We start from the raw sequence: 26,817 nt of genomic DNA, 5'->3' as shown, positions 1-26,817 counted from the left end.
GTGTCCCTAGTATAAAATATTTCTTTAAACACCAAAGTGTTGTTACCACTACGTATATTGGCAATGAACTTAAATAAACTAAAAAATTATTTCAAGGTTAACTTAAAGTTATATATAAATATGGTTTTTTTTTATATTTTTGAAACACTGTATTTGAAAAATTTTGAATCAGAAGAAACCATGTAATAGTGTAATTGTGACTTAATTGTTATCCACACAACAAATAGTCGATGTAATCAGTTAGACAAAGCATCTTTGAAGTCACCGCTACAGAACAATGCCAAGTGATGCTTATCGTATACAATTAGTTTACAATTATTTTTTTAAAAATCATCTAAACAAATTTGTTATAAGGATTATAAATAACGTAATATTATGTTTATATCATAATTAATTTATTAAAAGGGACATAATAATTTTTGGATATGCCATGCATGATTATTGTATTACTTTAGTAATATCATGCACAGTACATGTTTACCTTCTAATAAAAAATATATATTTATTTTATACTCATAATAAAAAAACCTGATTTTTTTATTTCTAAGTATAACATCTTAATTTTAAAATGTCCGGGTCAGCAATTTTGAAAAGTGTCAACACTAAGCCTATATATACAGGCTACAACACAGAGCCTATATAAACAGGCTACCTACATTTCTAGAAACATTATATAATATTTTTATGTGAATACTTATTATTGTGTTTTTAAACTAATAAATTTACAGACTTAGTTAATTACATAAAATAATCATTTAAACAAATTTAAATTGTTCCATTAAGATGGCGAACATTAATCTATGAAATCATGAAATGAATTTTTATTAATGTATTTTAATTTTACTGTATTTCAAATTAACGTTCAATACAATTACTTAACTTCTTGATAATATTTGTAATGTTTAATAACAGAATAAATTTTAAAATTTTAGCTGTAATTCAAAATTACGTATTTATCTAATACATTGTTTAACTTTAGTAACAAATATTTGAACGTTTTAATGTCCATGTATCAAATATTATTAATGCTTCTCAAATCGATATTCTAATATCTTGTCTTTAGCTAAACTAATAAATAAATCGACGTTTGAAAAAGTTTATTTATCTCTACGAGTATCTTCTTACAGTACAAGTAAAATTCTAAGCTAAATAAACATGTCAAAAATAATTTTAAAAAATACTCGGTAAAATAAATAATTCGATAAAAACATTACAAAAGTTAAAATTGTGCCTGTTTTTCTTATTTTTTAATAATTTCTTATATATATATATATACAAGGGCGTCGCCAGAGGGGGGCAGAGGGGCAGTTGCCCCTCCCTAGACATGCGAAAAAAAATTATTTAAATGCTAAGTCATTTATTGCCCGATTTATAATTCCCGCGCGAAAAACCCAAGAAGATTATGTTTTAATTAAAATAATCTTCTTAAGTTTCTTAAAATTTATGAATCGTTTTTATTTTACCTACATACAATTCATATCCTCTATCAATTTATATCATCTTGCCCCCCCTGGCCCATTGGCTGGCGACGCCCTTGTATATACATATATGTTAATTGTACTAAGAAATGCTACACTGCACGAAGTACTGAATGTTACTTCACTTTTAATAATATGTGTAACTCACAAAGCAGCAACATTAACGTACAGATCGCTATGCAACACTTTAATAACAAAAATGAATTATCCTGTTACCCAAAGGTTGAGATCCTAACGTTCCGCAACTGTTTTGTAAACGCCTCACCCTGTGTAATGTATCATAACGATTACATGTATACTCATTAATTCATATCTGAGTTACGTAATTTATGAACAGCCGCGTTCCGTACGATGTCGATTGTATGAACTTGGAACTAAAAGGTTCAAAGACCATTTTTAACCAATTTGAGATAATGGTACGTTTGTAATCACTTTCGTGTGATCTATCTGCGTACAACAATGGCCAGACTCCAAGTTCCGTAATACTTTTGTGTCTTTAGACATTGACCAGTTTGTCAACAATCGTCGGTAGTGCTAGAAAGGCCAAAAATCACTTTGGCCTTTGCACCACTTGCTTTTACTATACGTGACCAATTACCACAGTGAGAGATATCGTTTCACAGGCCAAAGAATGTCACCTGTCCAAATTGCGACAGATATGATATTGCGCTAAAACATGGGGCCCAGGAAGTGGTGACAAATGTGAACGCCAGGTCCGTGAAAAGAAATTTATCTCGCTATAGCAGATGCAGGATATAAGGCTAAAGATGAAAATAAAGAGGAAACAACAGTATATGTTACATTTGAAATGAAAGCATGGCAATACGTGGTGACCAAGAAATTGAACTACCAGTGTTCAATGAATTTATTCATTCGGTGATTGGCAGGCCGAGAATATAAAAGAAAATATATGCTTCGACAATTATGTTCAAGAACCTAAATCTATTACAAAAATATAAAAACATGCGAGTACAACAAGGTGCAATATGTTTATGGAAACGGTAATAAGATTGCTCTCTTTTACAGAGCTTCTTCAATTATTATTTATTGTTCATACATATCCAAATTTCCGTATTTTATATTATGTAAATCATTAAACCCTGTAATGGTGGAGAAAACGACAAACATCAAATTTTGTACCAAGATGGACAAAGGTGCACTGAAACTTTGAGTTAATGAAACATCTATATGGTAATGATTCTTTGAGTCGCTTGCACTTTTGAATTAATCTATGAGATTTCGGCAACTGGTTTGTGTGGTTCGTGGTTTACTACAAGGTAATTTGCACATTTATGAAATTTGTCACAATATTGTAGAACTAGTGTTCTCTTCATTTATTCCCAAAGCCTTTCTATTTATTTATTTTTGCTAAAATTAAACTGAAGCCGAAAGATAGTCGATTTAATAATAAGAATAATATTAAACACATTATTTAATGTTATGCTATATTATTCACTGGCTTTAGTGCGGAACAAAGGAACGCGCGATAAGGATTCGGTTGGCATAAAGCCATAAAAAAATTGCAGGTTCGAATCAATACAAACTAGATTCTACGACTTATTATCAGAAGCAGTGATCGTGACGTCGCTTCCAATTTTTCATTTCATATTGGACGATTTCATTGACTACCAGGGATGCCCGTAGTGCGCGAAATTATGATTGGCCATTATAAGTTTAATGTGTTAGTAGGCTACTTCGCGTCGACAACCAGTCATTTACTAGAACGAAAGATACGTGCCTAGCACACAAAGGATTCCAGAAAACAAAGTAAAAGTTGTGTAAGATTAATATTTAAGAAATACTGTTCCGAATCGGATAACCTTTAAAACTAAACTGGAGCCGCAAGATTTGAAAATTTGAATAAAATATCCTATAAAGTTTTTTATGGTATTCAAATGACGTTTGGTTTCTTGTAAGACTATAATATTCATGAAGAAAGACGAAAACGGGCATTACCGTACACCTTCAGTGTACTGTAATTGAAAGTATAATTGTTCAAACAATTGAAATACAGCTGAAAAAACAATAGATGATACAATATAAACTTGTTAAATGGATAAAATTTGAATTCTTAAATTTTTAATTTATCATTATAAATAAATGATAACTTATTTAATAAATTTTTTTATAATTAACTTTTTCATTATGACAAAGGCATACCTAAATGGTAATTTATATCAAACAGTTTAAATTGAAGATAATAGATTATTTCCTTTAATTTTAAACGAAGTATAATTCGGAATGAGAAATGAAAATAATATTTATAAATTTATTAATATCGTAAATAAATTAATTCGGATACAATAATACGAATCGCCCGATGGTTTTTTTATTACACTACGGCGAAAATATTAACAGTATTATATAAAATTAAATAATAAAAAATATTTTATAACGATAATATAATTATTATTACTTATTATTTGGGGCGAATAAGTTTAATAAATTTCGATTATAATTTTATTTATTAAAAAAAAAATAAAAAAAAATGAGGAAAAAGGCAAATGAGCGACGTGGAGCGCGACTGAATCGCAAATCTAACATCCGGGACCTAGACACGAGAGAAGACTGTCATGGCGACGATAGGTGGTCAATAAGAGTTGAGTCCGTCGTCAGTCGAAAAAAAAGAGAGTAAAAAAAAATAATATTGTATTATAATCCTTAAATAACTCTACGTCGAACAATATTACATCATATATCATTATAAGTGACGTAAATGAAGTTATAAAATGCAAAACGTTGATAACTTAAGAGTCAATGAAACGAATGAGGTTGGTCAAGACCATTCTAGTTCATCCTCGCCAATTAGCACGGAAAGAGGACAAAGTCTAACATCAATCCAAACGAATTTCATGGCTGATATGTCGGAAAGTGACGAGGACGACGTGTCTGAGGTAAATTCTTCCGTTTAATAACGTTCATAACCCTAACTCTGATGCCTTTATATATATATGTATATATATATGTATATATATATATGTACGAACAACCCTCTATTCATCATAATGGGATATCGTGCAATTTCAGGAATGGCCACACACTTTTTTTTTGTTCATTTTTCGCTTATTGTTTTTAACAATATCTTGCAGGCTTTTCGTATCTTAAATCTCTTTTTATATATGTATATATTTATATTCTTTATTGGATATTATCCGATGAAAAATGATTATTGATCTGTATTCATCGTTTGAGAAAAGTTGGAAATTTTGGTGTGGTTCTTCTATGCTTTTTTATTGTTTTAAAGATCCTAATTAAAATCTTAGCTGTTTCGTTATTTCATAATTATAGCCATGAAAGTTGTTTTGAAAAGTAAACCTGTCTTTGCTTTGTCCTTTATGATTCATTCTGTGGTTATATCTGTTTTAAAATTTATCAAAAGGGAAACTGTTTTACTTTTGAAATCTAACTTAATTCTGTAATAACACATTATAATATCAGTTATTATACTGAAAAATTAATTGGTTATGTGTTTATTTTATTTTTTATTAAATTAGATACCCCCTTTAAATGATTTATAGCAATGTATAGTAGCAATCACTTATTTAGATTATATAATATATAAGTTATTAAACCTTTTTTTTTATTGAAAATACAGAAAAATTGATGTATTTTCAATTAAGATGGGCTTATATTTTAAGTTATAATAAACTTTTTTGTTAGTGTTTTGAGTAAAAGGCACAAACCTTTACTTGTTTTTAAATGGAGGATGTTAATTAAATGCTATTTTAACGAATTAACGAAAAATATTTTTATAAATTCGATACTTGCAATACGGTAATAAAGCAATTTATAAGCGCTTCTAGAAATCATTTTATACATAAGTTAATTTGCATATGTAAATAATAATAAAATCTTTGTAATGAACAAATTTAGAATAGTGCAAAAATGAAGATCGTTCATCAATATGTGAACAGAAGAATAGCATGATCAGTTATTTTTATGTTGTTGTTTGTTTATTAGTAAGATCTTTTTAATTGCTCGATATTATTTCTTATGAATTAATTACGGTTTATGTAATTTTAAACCTTAATTTCTTGAAAATTCAAATATCATTTTACAGCTCATTTTAAGGATAGTATTTTTAATTTATTCTAAATAATTCAAATTGAATCATGCTTCAATATGTAAAGAAACTAATATGAACTTATTAGATAATCTACATTACCAATATATTTTACTAGATTCTTTACATAATGCAAGATCTATATTGAAATGTAATTTCATTATTAAAGTAATTTAAATGAAATTTTACATAATTTGATTTCCTGATTTTAAATTTGTTTTTGAAAGCTTGAAAATACTGTATATACAAATAAGAGCTGTTGCTTTTATCTGATATTAAAATTTTCTTCAAAACTTACATTTGTATCAAATAATATATTTATATTTGGTTCAATATAATTTGTAAATTAAGGTGTGAGGATCAAGCTGTATTATATAATTTGTAAATCTGTTCTGCTCTCAAATTTTTAAGTTTTTTAATAGATTTTTGTGTTGTTCTTTCTGCAGATTTCAAAAGAAATGCAATATTTTAATACAAAACAAAAGGAATACAAAAAATTTATAGTTATATTTTGAATATTACTATTGTTGTACAAATCAATTAGGAATTTAAATAGTTATTAGTTAAAATCTTTTAAAGTGCAAATTTTGATTTATTAATTACAAATTAGCATAGTAAGTATAACTAAACTTGTTAAATAATAATAATAGTAATATCTTATTTTTGTATACTTTATTGATTAATATGAATCGAATGCTCATCATTAGTAAATAGTATTCATATATTCAAAGAAAATAGGAAGGTTTCAATTTAATGATGCTAAACCAGTATTAACTACATGAATGTTAAATTAGTTGATTAATTTAAATCCATGATATATTCGTTGTCAGGTAAATTATAAAAACAATTTCTCAGATTTACGAAACCAAACTCTATAGTGCTTGATAAAACTATCTGACCTTTTTGTTTAAAAATCACTTTATACAATTACATTAAAATTTTCAAAGGAATTATTTATGAGAGTAGTCAGTTAAGATTTTCAACAAATTAATTATTCTATAGTTAGTTATACATAAATGTACCTATTAAATTAAAATGACTGTTTGAATTCACTTATTGATACTTTTTTAATTAGATTTTATTTTTTGGAAACTTTTGTGATGAGTATAGATAATATTTTGTTGAATTTTTTTTCATTTTATTACTGTTTTTCTTTAACTGAGTTTTAAAATTGTTTTGAACCATTGTCATAATGAACACTTCATTCTTATTCATGAGAGGTTTCTATAGTATTATATATTTTACAGAATTTTTTCACTGGATTAATCTCAGGCAAATACTTTGATTTCTAAGTAATTATTATTGAATGAATTCTTAACTTATATGCTTACAAAATAGATTTTATTTAAAACATTGAATGGTTTTTGACTTATGCACAATACTGTTAACTAATTCTGGCAAAATTATTGATGTTTAGAAAACTGTTCCATTTTCAAAAATTTTTAAATATTTTATAATAGAATACAAAAATTTTGATTATTTCTCAATTTAATAATGATACTGTTAATTTGGTTACTACTTAGGATTCATAATAGTTAATATCTGCTTGCACATAGAATGTTAACATATGAATACATATTCAGAAGGACACATTAATTTCTGCTAAATTCAACTACATGTAGCTGTCTCAAAATTCTGAGCAATATCTATTATTGTTCTTACATATGCTTTTTAGACTTAGGTATTTAAGTGCCTTGCTTCTCTTCAGCTGCAACAATAAGGAACAAAGTTTAATTACATTGTGGTCAGGACATTTAAATTACTTTTTCTTACTGTTTTAATATCTTTTCCTAATTCTGTATAGAAATATTCCAATATACAGTATAGATTACAATACATAGTATTGAAGTAAATAGAAAATATTATCAGTTATACTTTTATTAATTTATATTACATAATACCTACAGTTTACCCATTTACAACCTGGGCTACACGGCTGTGTGCGTAGGGGAATTAAACTCCCAAAACCCCTTCCATTTGAGAAGAATTAAATTTAAACAATGTATTTTATTTATTATATTTATTCAGATTCTCTTAGTCTATTGCATTATTATTCTATCATATATACAAATACAGTAATGTCTGCAATGTTCCTTTGATCTAATAAACTACTATACAGATCTTTATAAGTTACACATCTTTACAAAGCATATGATTTAGGATTTCAGCCTTGATTCTTACTTTTTATTAATTAATAAAAAGCCTTTGCTAGAGGCAGCATTGTCAAATTCAATTACTACCTTTTCATAATATATTCTTATAAACTTTGTGATTTTTTTACTTTTAATTTCAGTATGGGTAGTATTATTATTAATTAATTCATAGCCATAATAAAAAAAATTTAATGTGTTAAAATATATAAATATAAGTTTCATAAGGTTCTCAAAATGGTTTCACTGCATTGTCATTTTGTGTTGAATGATTAGTTTTGGGAGCATGTGCACATTCTTTAATGTAAAATGATTCACTTTTTATTTTTAATCAAACAATGAAAATTAGTATTTTTAAATTAAATATTAATTTCATTACAACAACAGTGCCAGAGAAGTGATTTGTTGATTATTGATGCTAAACAAAAAAATAAAAGTGGGGGATAAACCACCGAATACTGGGTTCATGCGTCTGTGCATGGCCAATGAGTTCCTCTAGTTTCCCAAGCCTCTAGGGAGACATCCCTCTTGGCAGATCATTAAAGTGCTGCATTGTCTTATTTTATCAATCTAATCTGAAAAAATAAAAGCATACTGACAGAAATCAAGGAGAACTTCAAAAACCATTATATTCATGACTGATTCAAAGATTCTATCCCAATAATTTCCTGTCTCCAATTGCATTAATTTTCCAAGTATAGTTAATACCTTATTTTCTTCATTCAACATTTTGTTTTATATAGATATACTAATTGTGCACATACAAATTATTCACATCTATATTATAAAAATTAATAAACTTGTTATGAAAAAATGTTTTGTTAAAATCCTACCCATTTAAAAAAATTTTCTGTATGGGTCTGCTGAGCTGTCTATTGCTATCCATTTCATATTCTTTTACAAAGTAATTATTTTTTAGAAAGTTATTTGACAATAATTTTTCTATTGGGCTTAGACATATAAATATAAAAGTATATTATGTCCCAACTCCCAAATGTCAATCTTCATACAACATAACTGCAAATCTCAGGTTGTTCATCTACATAACTAATACATATATTTACTATAGCAATCAAACTACAGTGTTTTTTTTTTTTTTTAATTATCATATTTAAAGCCCCTCATATGTATAAAAATCACTGCAAAATTTATGGGATGAAAAGTATTCATAAAGCTAGAACTAGAATGATGAGTAGTACGAAAAACATTAGACTAGAATATGATATATTGTTTTTGTCCAGTTCAGATGCTGAGGAATTTTTACTGCTGATTCATAGAAGTAAAAGAAAGCAAAGATGTTGAATGTTGAATTGATTATTTACATTTTAAAGATAACATTGATAAATGCCCATATTTTGCTAAGTGATATGATACCGATTTTGAATATAAATTTTTATAATGATGATAGTTTATAGTGAATAAACTGTCTATAACAGTAGCATCAGTTATAATAATTTTTATAAGAAAGAAAGATTATATCACAAAGCACTCAGCAAAATATATATATTCATACACTTAACACCTTATTCTTGCCGAGAAAATTTATTCAAAACAAACGTTTTCAGCCTGATTCACAGGCCATCTTCAGGTTTAGAATACATTTGAACTAAAATTCTATCATTGGAACACAAAATTCAAATTCAAAATTAATAAGATACATTTAAACAAAAATTAAATAGACAACATAAATACCAATAAACTAAAACATAAAATATATAAACATGCAAGAAACGAATATATAAGTATTAATAAATGCAATACTAAGACATTTAATAAAACAGTTATAACTATTGGTTAGAGCCCTTATTAAAGTTCCTAACCATGAACTTCCACGCAGAGGGTAGACTTTCTGCGTCCCTCGCATTTAGACAGCCTTCTTGTAATCTACTCCTATAAATCTGTAACTTTTCTGCCGTCAATGCCAAAGATGGAGAAGATAAAGTGTTTATGATGGTCGCCTCATTCCATTTAACTATAGCTCCTGGCGCTTGCGCCATTTGGGACAAAATTGTTGTATTAGACCTCTTTCTGATGTTATAACTATGCTCCTTGATTCTAAGCCCTAAACTTCTAGTGGTTACTCCAATGTAGTCTTTTTTAACGCCCAATTGCATGTTCTCATATGGAATTTTATAAACTCCTGCTTTCTCTTCTGATTTTATACCATCCTTATCATTCCTGAGGATTTTGTATAAATTAGGCGCCCTTTTTAAAAGCATTCTCGAATCTTTTTTGTGTGCAATCTCCTTCATGACTGTATTCATACTCTCATTATACGTAAATTTTACGCTTTTATTGGGAGCATTTTTAAAAAACCTTTTTTCGATGTTGGCTTCATACTTCTTAATTAATCCCAGAATCGTACTTTTTTGGTAACCTAGGGCCTTGGCTACGTCTATTATTCTATTCATTTCTTTCCTCCTGTCTTGTACTCTTTCACAATACAAAAATGCTCTTCTTATTAAAGCTCTGAAAGCCGCTATTTTATATTTATACGGATCCTTGGATTGGGAGGGAATGTACAAAGGGCTGTGTGATGGTTTAATAAAAACGTTAGTGGACAGGTGGCCTTTTCTGAATGTAATATCAATGTCGAGAAAATGCAGATTCAAGGAACTCTTCTGTTCCAATCTTAAAGTAAGGCCATCATTGTTACAGTTGATGTTATCCAAAAAATCCTTGATTCTGCTGTTATTTCTCCATAATATAAATAAGTCATCAACGTATCTGCTAAAATACATGATATCATCCTTAAAAACATGAAAAACTCTTCTTTCTAGAAGGTAGAGAAATGCAGAGGTCCCACGTTTGTGTTGGAGAAGAAGTTGCATGAGTATTTATCCTCGCAGCTAGGCACAGATACTCTAGTGGCACGGGATCCTATAAAAGTGGTTAAAGATCTGCAGAATATAGCATTAATGGAGGATGAAGTTGCAACTGTTTTCGATTATGAGAGCATGTATCCGTCGGTTAGGATAGAATCGTGTGAGGAGGCGCTATTGGACTTCTTATACTGTAATAACTCAGAATTGCTTAATTATACTGAAGAAGTAGAGAGTTTGGCTAGTTTGGTCTGCCGTGAGTCTTGCTTCATTTTTAATGGGCAAGTCTACAGACAGAGAAGAGGGGTCCCTATGGGAAGCCCGCTTTCAGGGATCCTATGTGAATTGGTGGTTCGAAGACTGGAAAGAAGAGTTTTTCATGTTTTTAAGGATGATATCATGTATTTTAGCAGATACGTTGATGACTTATTTATATTATGGAGAAATAACAGCAGAATCAAGGATTTTTTGGATAACATCAACTGTAACAATGATGGCCTTACTTTAAGATTGGAACAGAAGAGTTCCTTGAATCTGCATTTTCTCGACATTGATATTACATTCAGAAAAGGCCACCTGTCCACTAACGTTTTTATTAAACCATCACACAGCCCTTTGTACATTCCCTCCCAATCCAAGGATCCGTATAAATATAAAATAGCGGCTTTCAGAGCTTTAATAAGAAGAGCATTTTTGTATTGTGAAAGAGTACAAGACAGGAGGAAAGAAATGAATAGAATAATAGACGTAGCCAAGGCCCTAGGTTACCAAAAAAGTACGATTCTGGGATTAATTAAGAAGTATGAAGCCAACATCGAAAAAAGGTTTTTTAAAAATGCTCCCAATAAAAGCGTAAAATTTACGTATAATGAGAGTATGAATACAGTCATGAAGGAGATTGCACACAAAAAAGATTCGAGAATGCTTTTAAAAAGGGCGCCTAATTTATACAAAATCCTCAGGAATGATAAGGATGGTATAAAATCAGAAGAGAAAGCAGGAGTTTATAAAATTCCATATGAGAACATGCAATTGGGCGTTAAAAAAGACTACATTGGAGTAACCACTAGAAGTTTAGGGCTTAGAATCAAGGAGCATAGTTATAACATCAGAAAGAGGTCTAATACAACAATTTTGTCCCAAATGGCGCAAGCGCCAGGAGCTATAGTTAAATGGAATGAGGCGACCATCATAAACACTTTATCTTCTCCATCTTTGGCATTGACGGCAGAAAAGTTACAGATTTATAGGAGTAGATTACAAGAAGGCTGTCTAAATGCGAGGGACGCAGAAAGTCTACCCTCTGCGTGGAAGTTCATGGTTAGGAACTTTAATAAGGGCTCTAACCAATAGTTATAACTGTTTTATTAAATGTCTTAGTATTGCATTTATTAATACTTATATATTCGTTTCTTGCATGTTTATATATTTTATGTTTTAGTTTATTGGTATTTATGTTGTCTATTTAATTTTTGTTTAAATGTATCTTATTAATTTTGAATTTGAATTTTGTGTTCCAATGATAGAATTTTAGTTCAAATGTATTCTAAACCTGAAGATGGCCTGTGAATCAGGCTGAAAACGTTTGTTTTGAATAAATTTTCTCGGCAAGAATAAGGTGTTAAGTGTATGAAAGAAAGATTATTTTATAATTTAAAGAATTGTTTGATTTGCTTGCTTAGAGTAACTTGTTTATTGTTAGATTAAACACTTTTTTTAAAATATGGTTTGTTATATCTTCAGGCATATATGCATTTAGTTTTTTCTGTGTTAAATAACATTCACTTATACACCATAATTATTTTTTATACCTTCTGTAAAGTCTTAAGAAATTTGAATTGATAGTAACATAAGCACTGTAAATGATTCACAAAATCTGCTGTGTGTCTTTTACATAAAATGGCAGACCAATTTTTTATTAATAATACATTAAGTTTTTCAGTTGTAATGTTAAATTATAAAACTATGCATATTTTTATCATTTAGTAGGAAATTGATCTTAAACTGAAGACTAAACATTGAAAAGCTTCATCTATTTAGAAAAATAATTAACAAGTTTTTTAGTTTTGTTTGAATAGTTAAATATAAAAGTACTGCATCTGCTGATATACAACATCATGTATATGATAGTTGCACATCAGTAAGCATTATCCTTCCTTACAAAGCTCCAATAAAATGGCTTGTAAACAGATTTTCTCTCTAAATATTAAATTGAGAATCTTTCAATATCTATGAATGTTATTAAATGTGATTTTTGCATTGCAAACAACAATCAATGCTGTCATGAAATTAAGATGTTGAAACTCTTAAGCTTTGTGTGTGTGTGTGATATATATATATATATATCACACTCCTAGTTTATTAGTATTTTATAAAATTCAGGAAATTTATTAAGACAGAAATTTAATAAATACATACATGAATTATTTAGAATTTGTTAATGAATAATAAAATTTTTTCTTTTGTTCAAAGCCTTGCAGATTTATGGTTGTGCATTAATAACAAAATTTTAATAAAACATTTTATTTTTAATTTTAATAATTTAGCAATTATAAAAAATATAACAACTGTTAATTAGAAAAAAAAACTAATTAAAACATTGGAGAAGCAAAACATATGTGCATTGGAAGTCAAATGCTGTTTTATTTTGTCAGTGTGCCATGCTGCAAGGGATGTGAGGATCAGGGAATTTATACAGTTTGTCAGGAAAATTCAGTAGGAACCCTCTATGTAATTCTTATTGAGTGCTTCAGTTTTGTGCCAATTTCAGCAACAAACAAATGGTAGCATTAAATCAAAGTTTGACTGTATATATTGCATATACATACAGTATATAAGGCAGAGGTGGGCAAGCAAGAGTTCGGCGGGAGCCGAAATATAGGTTTTGCAAAATGCATGGGAGCTGCAGTTCTGTACTGTGGTGGCGGATAGTATGATAAGGCAGGGAAGGATAGGGTGTCCTCCATCCACTTGTTTTAAAAGAATATATTTGAAATGTCAGTTTAATTTATTGCACCAACTTGGAAATAAATTACTAAATATTACATATATATAATTACATATTTTCACAAAATTGTGGAAATAAAATTGTAAAAATAATAATAAAAAGCAGAAATTAACACTTTCAGCAAGAGTCGCATTTGCCCATGTCTGATAAGGATTATTTTTTAAAAATTATACATATTTATGTATATAAACATAATATGAGTGAATTTATTCCTATTCTTTGTGATTATTGAAACATTCAAAATGATGCATAAAGGTTGCCATTAATTAACAAAAATAGACAATTTTTTTAATATCTGAAATGTTAATAAAATTATCTTCTTACAAGCAATATTCAAAAATTTTGATTTCCTATCAGATTCTTATTTCTGTTTTTTTTTTTTAATATTTAATTATTACTATATGAAGATTATTATCCAGATATATGTACTGTACCAGTACATCTGCATATAGAGATGCAAGTATATTTGGATTATAGCTACATTTGGTTTTCTGGTTTTTTTCAAAATTAGCCATATTTATAATTGAATTTAAATATTTATTAAATTAAATTAAAGAGAAATTATTTTAATTTTTTAATAAATTTATCTGTATTATTTGCTTAAGAGAATGTAAAATTCTACATGTATTAAATCAAAAACATTTCTGTGAATTCATATAATATTAATATAATTTTTAAATTTAACTGTTAACTTGATTCTAGAGTGATAAACATTCTGTAACTGTGAAGATATGTCAGAATATAGTGCAAATAGTTATTTTTACTTGAACTTAGTACAATTAAAAATACAATATTAATAAAAAATTATTATTATTTAAAATAAACATATATAGATATTGTAACAAATGAAGACTTTAATCATTTTTGAAGTTTTATACAATCTAGAGATTAATTTTTTATGGTTGAAGTCTGAACTGATAATATAAAATATTCAGAAATGTTAAAATACTATAATATCACTTTAAAATAATAATTATTGAACAGATGGTCATTTAGAAATCCAAAAATAATCTCATTTATTTAAGAGATTTAGAAACTCGTACTATAATAAATGAACTTGTCGGATTTTTTTTCCTATATGTTTTTCGTATTGTTTTGCTACGGAAAAAGCAGTGTCATTTGAATTATTATAATAAAATAAGGAGAAAAATTTAAGATTTAAGTTAGGCCTAGTATTTAAAAAGAGTTGTTTTTTTTTACTTTGTTTTTTGTTCTGAGCTTTCACTCATTTTTAACGTAAATTTTTTTAAAAACAGGTGTCTACAGAATGATCATTTTTATAAATTAGTAAATAGTTTTGATAAATACATTTAAATTATACATTTGTATGTTAAAATTGATTTTATGTCCTGTACTTGACAATTTGTTGAGTGTTCTTATTGTAAATAATGGATAGTTTTTTGCTCAAGTATGACTAAATGATGTAAATTTTTTAACCTTTTTGTTAAGAAAAGAAAATTTATAATATGGAAAATACTCATCAACCAAACTACTTGGTGTAATGTAATTTATTAAATATAAATGATTTAAATTGCAAAAATATTTTTAAAATATTGAAATAACTTTTAGTAATAGCCATATTTACAAACTTCGACTAAAAGTTTTTAAAAATCAAGGCTTTTAATCATTGTATGTAGTAAAAATAATGTAGAATACATTTGAGGCTTAATCATTGCTTAATAATGTAGTTTAAATTTTGTATTCTACATTAGTATGAAATAATATATTTGAGGCTTTTGAATTATATATTAATAAATTTTTTAGGATAAATTTTTTTCACATTATGAATTAGCATTTGTCTGATACTTAATTTCTTTCATAAACAGTGTATAAGATGTGCCAGATAAGAATGTGAATTTAAAACAAAAAATAATGACAGCAGTTAATGCATTATCTTTATATGAAATTTGATCATAACAGTTCAAAATATTAGAAAATATTTATCTTTGCTGACATAATCAGAGGCTAGATTACAATAAATTGTAATCTATGCTTTCCTTTAAAATGCTACTCTAATACTATGTTTCTTATTTTGATATTGTAACTTTCAATAGAAAATGTAACTAGTGTCACTTGCTAGGATTCAGTTATTTAGAATGGAATCAATGAAAAAGGAACCTTCCATTTATTTGACAACTGTTGCTGATATAATACAATATTGTAGAAATAAAAATCCCGAGAAAAAATTGAATTTGAAATTTCTTATTGCATAGAAAATAAATATTTATAATTACAAAATACTGATTTTTTTTTTCTTGCTATATATATATATATATATAATAGTTGCTCAAAAATAGGAACTATTCAAATATTAATGTGTTATGTAATTAGTAAAAAAAGTACTTCTAGGAATGACACAACTTTTTAATTGTATTGTATTTTTATCAGATTTGTTATATCTAGTTTATTTTGCTTATTGCTGCTTCAAATATATATTCAACTTAATTATTCTAAATTTTCAATAAGAATTCTAAAATAAATGTTTTTTTTTTAATAGTATGGGAAAAACTATATAAATTTTACAAGAAACATTTATTTATTAAAGTACAAATAAAATTGCTATCACATTTTCTAGAACCAATTTTATGTATTGTAACAAATGACACTTTTTTTTTTTAATATTTGTTTTGTGAGGTTTACCACAGATCCTGAGGAAAATGAAATGGAAATAATTAAATAGTTAATATTTCATTTCATTTTTTGAGATTTTAATAAATTGCATTCTACAAATTAATGTGTTTAACATATCACAGAGTAATGCAGTACTAAATAAGTCTTGTTCACAAGATATGACAATAATTACATTGGTTATTGGCTTGAGCATCTTCAGACTTTTATATTTATTTCTTTTTACAATATTATATTATAATTAAATATAATTATATATTTTTATTTTTTAATTATTAATAAACACAACAGAACTTAATCTAACTATAGCATACACATATCCTTTCATCTACAAATGGCCACAAAAATGAAGTGCCAGCTGAAATCTGTCAAAATTTCTAATAACCAAAGATCTTTCTCTCAGTTTAAAGGTTATTAGTTACAGTGCATTGCCAGCAGTATGTTTTGGATTTTAAACCCAAAGTCTTGAAAACATTTTTGACAACAAAGAAGAAACAAATTTCAAAAGTTATTAGGTGTAAAGGTTATTTTGAAATATTTGAAAAATTTATGAGTTTTTAATATTAGTTTGAAAATTTTATTTATTTTTACTTCTATGCATTTCATTTTGCTTACAATTTTAGATTTTAATGCGCAGATGCTATATTACTGTTTAGAATGGCAACATTCTATCCATATAATAAGTATTGATATGGCATTGTTTTTCATAAATAATATAAATATAAATTGAAAACATTCTTCTTGTTTGCACTCTGATTAATTGTTTTATTATTCCCCTTAGTGTTAGCTGTGTTTAAAGCTTATTTCTAAACTTAGTACCATAATCTTGCACCAAAGTTTCAGAATAAACTGGTTCTGAGAATTGTCATTTGTAGCTTTCATTTCTAAGATGAATCCTACAAATATTAGTTAACATTGTTTAAAGCTTTATAGAGTTCCAAGCAATTCATTTTTATTTTTTGAGATTTTGAAAGGTTCAGCTTTGCAAAATTCTGGCTTATGTGCCGGAGTGATGTAATGATGTGTGTAAGACTGCTGTTTATGTGAAGAAGGCATTACAAAGGAATGTTACTACCAGGAAGAAAATATAATTTTTTAAAATAGACTTATTCAAGACTTAAGCCATTGAAACTTCTCTTTGTTTAATTATTTTGAATTTTAATTAAAATGAGTAATAATTAATGATAATTGATGTTATATCTAAGTCTACATCTAAAAGAAAAATTCTTTTTAATGAAAAAATATATTGTTAATTGGTTTATTGTATAATACATGTTTCTAAGTTTATTTAACAGCATATTAATAAAATCTTTGAACAATCTTTGTTTTTCTTTTTGCCTTTAATTTCATTGAACATTTCTACTAACTTAAACCAGTTATTTATATTAGGGTTTATCACACTAGTGAATATGAACACAAAAATTTCTTAAATTTATTTTATATTTGTGTTCATATTCACTAGTGTGGTAAGCCCTAACATAAATAACTGGTTTAAGTTAGTAGAGACATTAAATGTTTGTATAAATAACATTTTCCCCTTGATAAAGTTTTTATTATATAATTGACTGTTTTCATAAATGAAAAAAATTTCTTTATTTAATTTAGCAGCTCTTTCAATAGCTTTATGCAAATTTAAATGATTCAATAATTCAAACTTTATTTTCTTAAAATGACAAGTCTTATGTGATTTCCTTTTGACATAATGCAGCTTGTCTAAAATTGTTTGGTTTTCTTGGAGAAAGGACCATCTTTTCTGATTACCAGATCAGGTTTCTTTGTGTATATGAACTGTTTGCAAATTAATGGTAATAAAAGTGAAAATATTAATTATTTAATTCTAATTGCAATTATTTGCATTTAACTTTTTAAAGTTAATTTTTCAATGTTTTTAGTTTGAGAGTCACTATTAGGCAGCCTATTGCCAACTACATATTATGGATCTTGGTACACTAAGCAAAATAAATTTTCAGCTGTTTCATTGCATGATGTTGTATACTTTTAAGATATTTGATTTTATTATCCAAATACAATTTGTTAATTCAAAATAAATCAAAATTAGCATCAAATTTTTATTTTTCTTCATTATAACAACAATGGGTAAAAAATATATTGAAAAAGTTATTACAAAAATAAGTTATTAATTTCCTCATGTGCATGCAAAGGGAAAAAGTTAGATTTTTTTATGTATTGTCTGCTTAAGAATTTTTCTTAAATTTTGTAAATTTAAGAAAGAAACTTACTCGTCCTTGCAATTTTAGCAAAAATAATTTATTGTCGTTAAAATTAATAGTTTTTTTTCTTTTGTTGCTTTTTTCATTTTCTATATTTAAAATTGATAATTTAACTTTTTATTTCCAAATGAATTTCTTGTATAAACCTTTGTTCTTTTTTAAATGAAAAATGATCTTTTTGCCAATGTATTTGCAATTGTTGTTAAAAATAAATATTTTAAAAATGTTCTATACTCAGAATAGTAGTAGACTACTGCAAACTCAATGTGGACTGAGAAGGTGAGTTTTATGATGGTGATTCTAGTCTAAATAGCAGAATTTTTGTAAACATATTAAATGTGAAAATTCATATACATATTAGCTAGATACCAAAAGTTTACTACTAACTACTAACATTTGCAATTAAATTAAAAAAAAAAAATATTGGCTATTCAGTGGTTACTTTTGAGTTAGTGACATATGCATCATGGCATTTGCAGTGGCACCTTGGAAAAAGGGTTGTATTCTTTGTTAACGTTTGGAAGTGATGCTATTATCAAGTTAAAGGAAATAGCATAAAAATTGATTAGTTTGTTATTATCAAGTGTCACCAGTCAAGAATAACAACTTATTTGATCCTAGTATTAAGTTATAGAAGTAAAAATTAGATTTATATGTAATTTCTTTTAACAATAAGTTTTACAGAATGTTGAATTATATAGTTGAGTTTCCTGGACTCTACTGTACTACAATTCACCCATTCTGTAATACTTTATACATCTTTGTGGATATATTTAAATATTCTATATAACATTTTACAAAATGAAGAAATTAACTTGGTTCATCTTTTAAACACAGTTTCGTCAATATTATTTTTATAATTACTAATTAAATTTTCAATACAATACTAATCTGTGCTTTAATTAGAATTGTTATGGGACTTTTTTGTTTTAATTTAATACATTTTTTAAAATAAACTCTCTGATGATAAACTACTGATTTGTTTATTGCATATATTGTACTGTATTAAAATCAGTAATTAATTATTTTTTTTAATTTAAAAATTTTTCATTATCTTGTTTTTTGTCAAATTGTAATTTTACTTTTTTAGTTTGTCTTCTGTCAGGTTTGTGTTCATTATTATGGTATCTGGTCAATTGTAGATTCCATTCTTGTTTCCATACTTTTAAACAGACTACTGTTTTGTATTTTATTATAAATAGTGACAATGATTTTAAAGAATTTATATCTTTGAAAATTTTTATTAGTGACATTTATTTGTTGAAGTGTATTCTGCAGATCATCAAAACAGATATTTTGAATCCTAAATTGTTAGTTTTTTTCTTTAATTTCATTATAGGTTTTTCATTTGAATTATTAGAAGTCTTCTGAGAATCACTATAATATACTGTGATTTTCAAATGGTTTTCAATAAGAAGCTTTTATACTACAAATATTATGAAAGTATATTTTATACAATAAGAAAAACACACTTTTTTAAAAATCCAGCAAATAATTTTACTAATAAAAACATTTTCAAACAGTTTTACCGATCTTCATCAGTTAAGATGACATAGATTGTGAAAATAGAATGTAAATTTAAAAATAAACTTTAAGCAGAATTCTAAAATAAATATATAGATACATAACTGAAATCGTAGTTGTGAATAATAAATAAATAACTAAAGAAATGAAATAAACAATAAAAATAGACAAATAAAAGCCCCTTAATAAATTAATATTCATAAAAAGACCACCATGCGGTAGCCAAGCTGTTGGTGTCTCTCTGGTTGATGCACCCCATTTTTCTGTGCGCTTTAAATATCTCCAATTTTTCTAGATATCCCATAGTATTTATATTTGATGTTGGTTTGATGATAGAAGCCTGCTCCCATTGCACTTGAATGTTCTGATTTTGTGTGTAAGCTGCTAGCATCATGCTATCGAGATTTTTATCAATAGTATATTTATGTTCTTTAAGCCATTGCTATAAGTTGTGCTTAGTGGCACCCACGTAGACCAGTCTTGGTTCGAAACATTGATCGATTATTGGGATGGAGTAAATTCCCACAGTCGAATTATGGTTATATGGTTGCTTATCGTTCCTTAGAATTCTGAATATTGTTGGGTTGCATCAATATATAATCTGAGATTACTAGCTCTGGCCACTTTCTTATGTATTCCTCTTAAAAAGGGGAAATAATTTACAACCGCCCTTCGTTTCTGAACCCCCAAATTTTTGGACCCTTTATTTGCTGGATTTTTAAAGGTGTGTTTTTCTTATTGACTATTTTTATCCAGTTGAAAGAAAATATATTGGTATATTTTAGAAATGAGAGAACAATTTTGTATGAAGATTTATTACATCCATGATCAATTTAATAATCAGGCTAGTCTCCTGGGATGAATCATCATTATACACAGCTATTTATAGTTAAATAAATGTGTTTTCATTTTGTACATATATATTGTGTCAGAAAAATTTTGTTTACAGTATGCTGTAAACCAGAACAGTTTGAGAACCACTAATACAATACTTCTTTTCAAGCACAATTTGTAGCCTTAAAATTGATACTACATTCTGGCTTGCAGACTATTTTAATACTGCTGATATATTTAAATGTAAATTTGAATTAGTTAGAAAACTCAGTTTTGTTGATAATGGGAGAAAGAGACATTTTGCCTAAAATCAAAGAAATGAATTGCTTTGATATAACATTCAGCTGCTGTATTCCAATTAGATTTGAAATTTAAAGGATCATAAGCTAATTGCTGAAAGGATTTTCCCTCTTCTCCGTTTAGAGAGAGCCAAATAATTTTACAATTTATAGGTCTTGATATACTACTTTTTGATTGTAGTTTTTATTCGATTTTGATGCAGAGACTGTGGTGTATTACCATACACCAGTCCCTGCATTATGGCATAAGGTAGAAACAGCAAATCACTTGATATTAGTCTAGTCCTTCTTGGATAAATGTCCTTTTTGCATGTAGTATAATGTGCTGCTGTGCACTAAAGAATTACAAAACTTGGAGTATGTGAAACAATCTCTAATGGCTGTCAAATGCCAATTTTAAATTGGCAATTTTTTTCAGTTTGAAGTTTTTAAGTGTAAATTTTGTAATCTAACAAATTTTGAATCTTCTAAGAACTGTGTGAGGGGTCCCCTCATACAGTTCTTAAAAACTTATATGGAAATAACAGGACCCCTGTTATTTTGACATTGATGACCTTCCATGGAATAGTTAACTGTACTGTGTTGAATTTCACAAATATGTGAGAAATTTTTTCATGTTACTGCAATAATTTCTTTTCTGTAACAGATACTAGCTTACGCTTTTTCTTTTTAAAAAGTTTCATTTTCTAATAATCTTACAGTACAAATTTTATAATTCTATTGTTCTGTTATAAGAATATGTTGAATTTTTATTACTTTTTATCCATGTGATTGTGAAATTTAGTTGTGTTTAATTGAATTTTTAAAGATTACTATAGTTACGAATTAAAAAACATTTTTATTTAAAAATATCTGTGGAATCAATTAGTGTAAATAAATTTTTGATTGCAATTTGTAAAAATTACTAAGAAAGCATTGCATTTACCTTGTAAATCATACGTACTTGATCAGAAAATTGTATTCAAAGGGTTTGTTTCTATAAAAGAAATATATGCATCACACACCTTTTTTTATTATTGATGACAAATTGTAACTTTTCTTTTTACTTGTCAATATCAATAAAAATAAAATTCATAAAAATCAGAGCAAAAGCAAGATATAGGATATTGTGCTGGGTAAGAGCTTGGAGTAATTCCAGAAGGGCTGTTGTTGTGGGAGGGTTGTTGCATTCTTACTGTGTTTCAGATTGCAGTTATCAGGCTTTGCTAGTTGTACTTTTATTGTTTCTTTACATCAGTGATTCCCAAAATTTTTCGACCCACCGCCCCCTTTGTTCCATAAACTTACACCCAACGCCCCCTAACCCATTTTCTCTTGTGTGAGAAAGGATTGGAAATATTCTTAGGAAAACTTTTCTATGAATCTCGCACTTTGTGCCCTTACCGTACATTGTTCTCAACATCTGTAAACCATTAAATGCAATGTTTCCTCTTATCCATTTAACAGAGGAAAGGGAATGGCTGTCAGTGACCCCAACTTTTGCCTTTGGTCACCGTTTGGTACCCTGCCTCCAGCACCCTCTAGATTTACTCACTGCCCACAGGGGGGAGGCAGCGCCCACTTTGGGAACCATTGCTTTACATCATTGTGATTTCAAAATCATTAAGCCTCTCTTCTAAGAACATTGACTTCTTTCTCTATGATAAGTAACAATTTCTACCTTCAGAATTTCATGATACTTTGTTACATCATTACTGTTTGCTAAGCAGTTTGATTTATTAGTGTAACAGGTTGAGTATATAGCTGCACATATTTTAGGCAACAGATGTTGAGTTAAATTATGTGCAGCATTTACTTTTTAATGTAAGGATGCAGCATCTCTATCTGATGATTGTTCTAGTGATAACATATCTTGCTGTTAGTATAGATCAGGCCTGGCCAACCCAAATTGTTTTGCGGGCCACTTTGATCACGCGTAACAATACGGTGGGCCACAATTTAGGCAAACATGCTTTTAAAAAAGTAAAACAAATACAAAATTTATAAGATTTTATTGTTATACCAAGAGTTCGTACTCATACTTGCACATTATAACAACGACACGTGCAAATTTTCATTTATTTAATTGTTTTGATATTCACATAATGGGAAACAAAAGTTCTAATAGATATATAATATCGCTTAGAGGGCCGCACAATTTAAAGTGACGGGCCGCGGGTTGGCCAGGCCTGGTATAGATGCTCCAGGACAGTTTCTGTAATGTCTTATTCATTTCATTAGTTTCTATTGTATTATATTGCAATTTTTGAGTTATTATTTATTGACTTACTGTCAATCGTAGTTGCTTTATTGTTTTTCACTAAATTTTAATTTTTTATTTTATTAATAGGTAATACAGTAGAGAGTCGTTAATCCGAATCAATTGGGGACTGGGGTTGTTCGGATTAGTGATTTGTTTGGATAACCGATTATGTACGAAAAAATATATTAACCCGTCCGATGTTCAAATTTTTCTCCATTGTGTGTCAGTTTGTGTTGAATTTTCGTCGATTTTAAGCCTAACGAAAGTTTTTATAATAATAATCAAGGCTATTGTATCGTTAAAAATTATTTCTTTATTTTGTACAAACAAAATAAATATATTGAAAAATATAAAAACGTGAAAATTATACTTTAGAAGTAAATCTAGTATCAAAAACGTTCGATTCAGCACGACACAGTCCGACCTGAAAATTGTTCGGATAACCGGGGTTCGGATTAACGACTCTCTACTGTATTAAGTTTGATGGTCATATTTTCATATGTACTGTTTTCACAACACTGAGCATGCATGTGCATAAAAATTTGCTGTTAATGTGTTAGCCTATAGTGCTCTATAAACCTGTTATTTACATGTTACATGCTACTTCTTGCATTACCAGAAACTGTGCTTGCAGTTTTATGACTATCAAAAATGAGACTAAAAAATGTTTTGTTTCCACTTGTCTTTTTGTTTTTTAATAATATACAGGTAATCCTTGTATAATGCAGTCTTTATACAATTCAATTTAGATAAGAGTTTGTATGAAATCATTTGCTTATCTTATTCTAGTAAATGGTTTTTCAGTTACTACCATGTACTTTGCCAATGTAGACTGTGCAATTTTCCCCTACATGGTGAAAGCTTTTTATTTTTCAGGGCAATCTCATTAGCACAGAATAGTATTTTACATTTTTTAACAAGTATGTAATTTTATACATTGGAAATTCTCTTTGGCATTGTATGTGTAAGCAGCATGCTGCTTACACACACAATTTCAAACTTACAACACAATTTTATTTTTCAGTTGTTCTTGAAAATAGCATTTAATTACATAATAAATGTAGACAAGTTAGTTAAAGACATGCAGTAAGTGCTTATCAATCCTGAGGGATCAAAATATTATATTATGAATTTTAATAAGTTTTTTTTTTGTTTTGTTAAATGAAATTTTCTGAATTAAATAACTCTTTTTCTTACAAAATTATAGATAAAATTTATATTTAAAAGAAACATTTTGGAACATAAACTCACTCACATAACACCATTTTTATAATGCAACATTTTTGTGGAACCTAACTATTGCAGCAGTGTACAAGGGCTATCTTATATTAATTTTATTTTTTCAGGATTTGCAATGTTTTTGTGATGTAGCAGGTTTGTGTGGCAGAGAACTCTTATGCTTTTGATTAAGAATGGTGGTTTTGAACAACATTATGCTGACAATAATTTGTAGTTAAATTTTTGGTGAAAATTAGTTAGTTGTTTTTTTTATATTGGATAGAGCTGATTAATTTTTAGTTTTATTACTATAAAAAATCTGATTTTATAAATTGTATCATTGTTTAAAATACTTGCATAATTACAAAAATTTTTTATGGAATTATAAAAGTTATACTGATATCATTCTAATATATACTACATCACAAACCCATCCTTATAAAAATGAAAAATTGCTTACATTTAATATTGTTTGTAAAATTTATCAGTTTTTATTGTTTTATTTTGATAATAAGCAAGTATAAGTAAATTATTCGGTTTATTGTGTCTATTTCATAATATTCTCTAGAATAAATTGACCAGAGAATTATATTTTCAATGGAAACTATGTTATGAGGAAACTTTGAAATGGAAACTTGTCAAAAAGCAATGTTTCTGTGAAAAGTATACCTAACTTTTGTAAATAAAGGTTTTGATTTTCACTGTTTTTTCTCCCTGACATATCTGAAGTTGAAAATGCGCCTCTTGTATACATGTATATTTTTCATTTAAAAAAATATATGTGAATGTAACATGTAATTATTATATGAAAATCTAAGGATTAATCCTAATACTCATGCAGAGTAATTTATATTAAAATATATGAGCTGCTCTTCTTCCTTTTAGGTACATTCCAAGAATGAGTCAGAAACTTTATTATTGTAAATTGTAATTCATTTTTTTTTTAATATATAACTGTGATATCTTTTTATTTTTTTAGCATAACATGAAAAAATATCATTATCTCAGTTTAGATCTGTTATCTAAAAACTTCCAGATATCAAAACAGGAATGATTTTCATTTAATGAAAGATTCATTAGTCATATGAGTGATTTCATTAAAAGAAAATTTATAGTATATTCAAATCCTCTGGCATACATTTAATTTTAATTCAAGCACTTTTGATTAAATAGGATTTTAAAATAATCCCTATAACTACTATTTTTCTCTTACTGTTATACTATCTTTATATTCTATATACTGACAGTTTAGGAGTCACTATATCAGAAATGTTGGAATCAATACACCTATTACTAACAATCATATCATGATCAAATTTACTGAAAACCCATTTTACCATTACAGTGAATTATAATTAAAATAATACAAGTGAAAATTGTGCAATCAATAACTTATATAACCAAACAATTACCATTAAGTTATATATCTGTATATTTTTGGGCTTTGGGATGTTTGATATATTTATATATAAGTTACTCTGCAATGGAAAAGACAAGGCCAACAAACTCAGGGCACCAGATGTATTTGAGGTGAGAGTAAATTTCAAAAAGACTATAAGGACATCAATATTAGGGTTTCTCGTTTCCCAGTCTTTTGCTTGTCTCGGGATTTTAGGGAAAAAAGCGAAGTGTTTCCTGGGATATAATTAATTATTTTTAAAATACACAAAATATCTTGAAATCAAATGATATAATTATTTTACATTTTTTTAAAGTAATTTAACACTTTCTGCAACCTCCAAAATTATATTAATAATGCTGTGTAAGATGTAAATCTTCGTCCGATGGCGATAATTATGATTAATTATTTGAAGACAAAGTCCTTCCCAAAATAAGGAACCACCATTTATTGTGTTTTGGACATTACATTTTTGGCGACTGACCTTTCCTTTGAGGCTACTGGCCGCCAAACATTCCTTTAAAAAACACAAATATAAAGTAATTAAAAATATAAACATTTTTAAAAAGCAGTTACTGGTGATATACGGACGTCTTCTATTCTTCCATCATACCTTCTTGGGGTCGTTTCGGCTTTTATCTACGATGAAATAGGCGCTGGTAAAATGTAGATGAGAAAAGCCACCCCCTGGTGACGATACTTTAGAAATATTTTTGTAAATCTTCGTCCGATGGCGATAATTATGATTAATTATTTGAAGACAAAGTCCTTCCCAAAATAAGGAACCACCATTTATTGTGTTTTGGACATTACAATTGTAATGTCCAATTGTATTGTATTGTCCAAAACACAATAAATGGTGGTTCCTTATTTTGGGAAGGACTTTGTCTTCAAATAATTAAGCTGTGTAAGATATATATTA

The 26,817-nt window shown here is 27.6% G+C and overlaps 1 protein-coding gene across 1 annotated transcript in view; it reads left to right on the top strand.

Annotated features, from left to right (window-relative positions):
- The first annotated feature begins 4,012 nt into the window (after positions 1-4,012).
- The window catches only part of mask (multiple ankyrin repeats single KH domain), a 148,649-nt gene continuing 125,844 nt past the window's right edge, over positions 4,013-26,817 (top strand). Inside the window, 1 exon segment of the mRNA XM_067282314.1 lies at positions 4,013-4,372. Coding sequence (XP_067138415.1) covers positions 4,208-4,372 — 165 coding nt within the window. The 5' untranslated portion in view covers positions 4,013-4,207.

The sequence above is a fragment of the Centruroides vittatus genome, unplaced genomic scaffold (assembly GCF_030686945.1).
Source record: "Centruroides vittatus isolate TY-2023 unplaced genomic scaffold, ASM3068694v2 contig_950, whole genome shotgun sequence".
In the NCBI taxonomy this organism is placed as follows: Eukaryota; Metazoa; Arthropoda; class Arachnida; order Scorpiones; family Buthidae; genus Centruroides; species Centruroides vittatus.
Note: the sequence above shows the minus strand (reverse complement) of the source record. Positions and strands in the feature narration are given on the sequence as shown.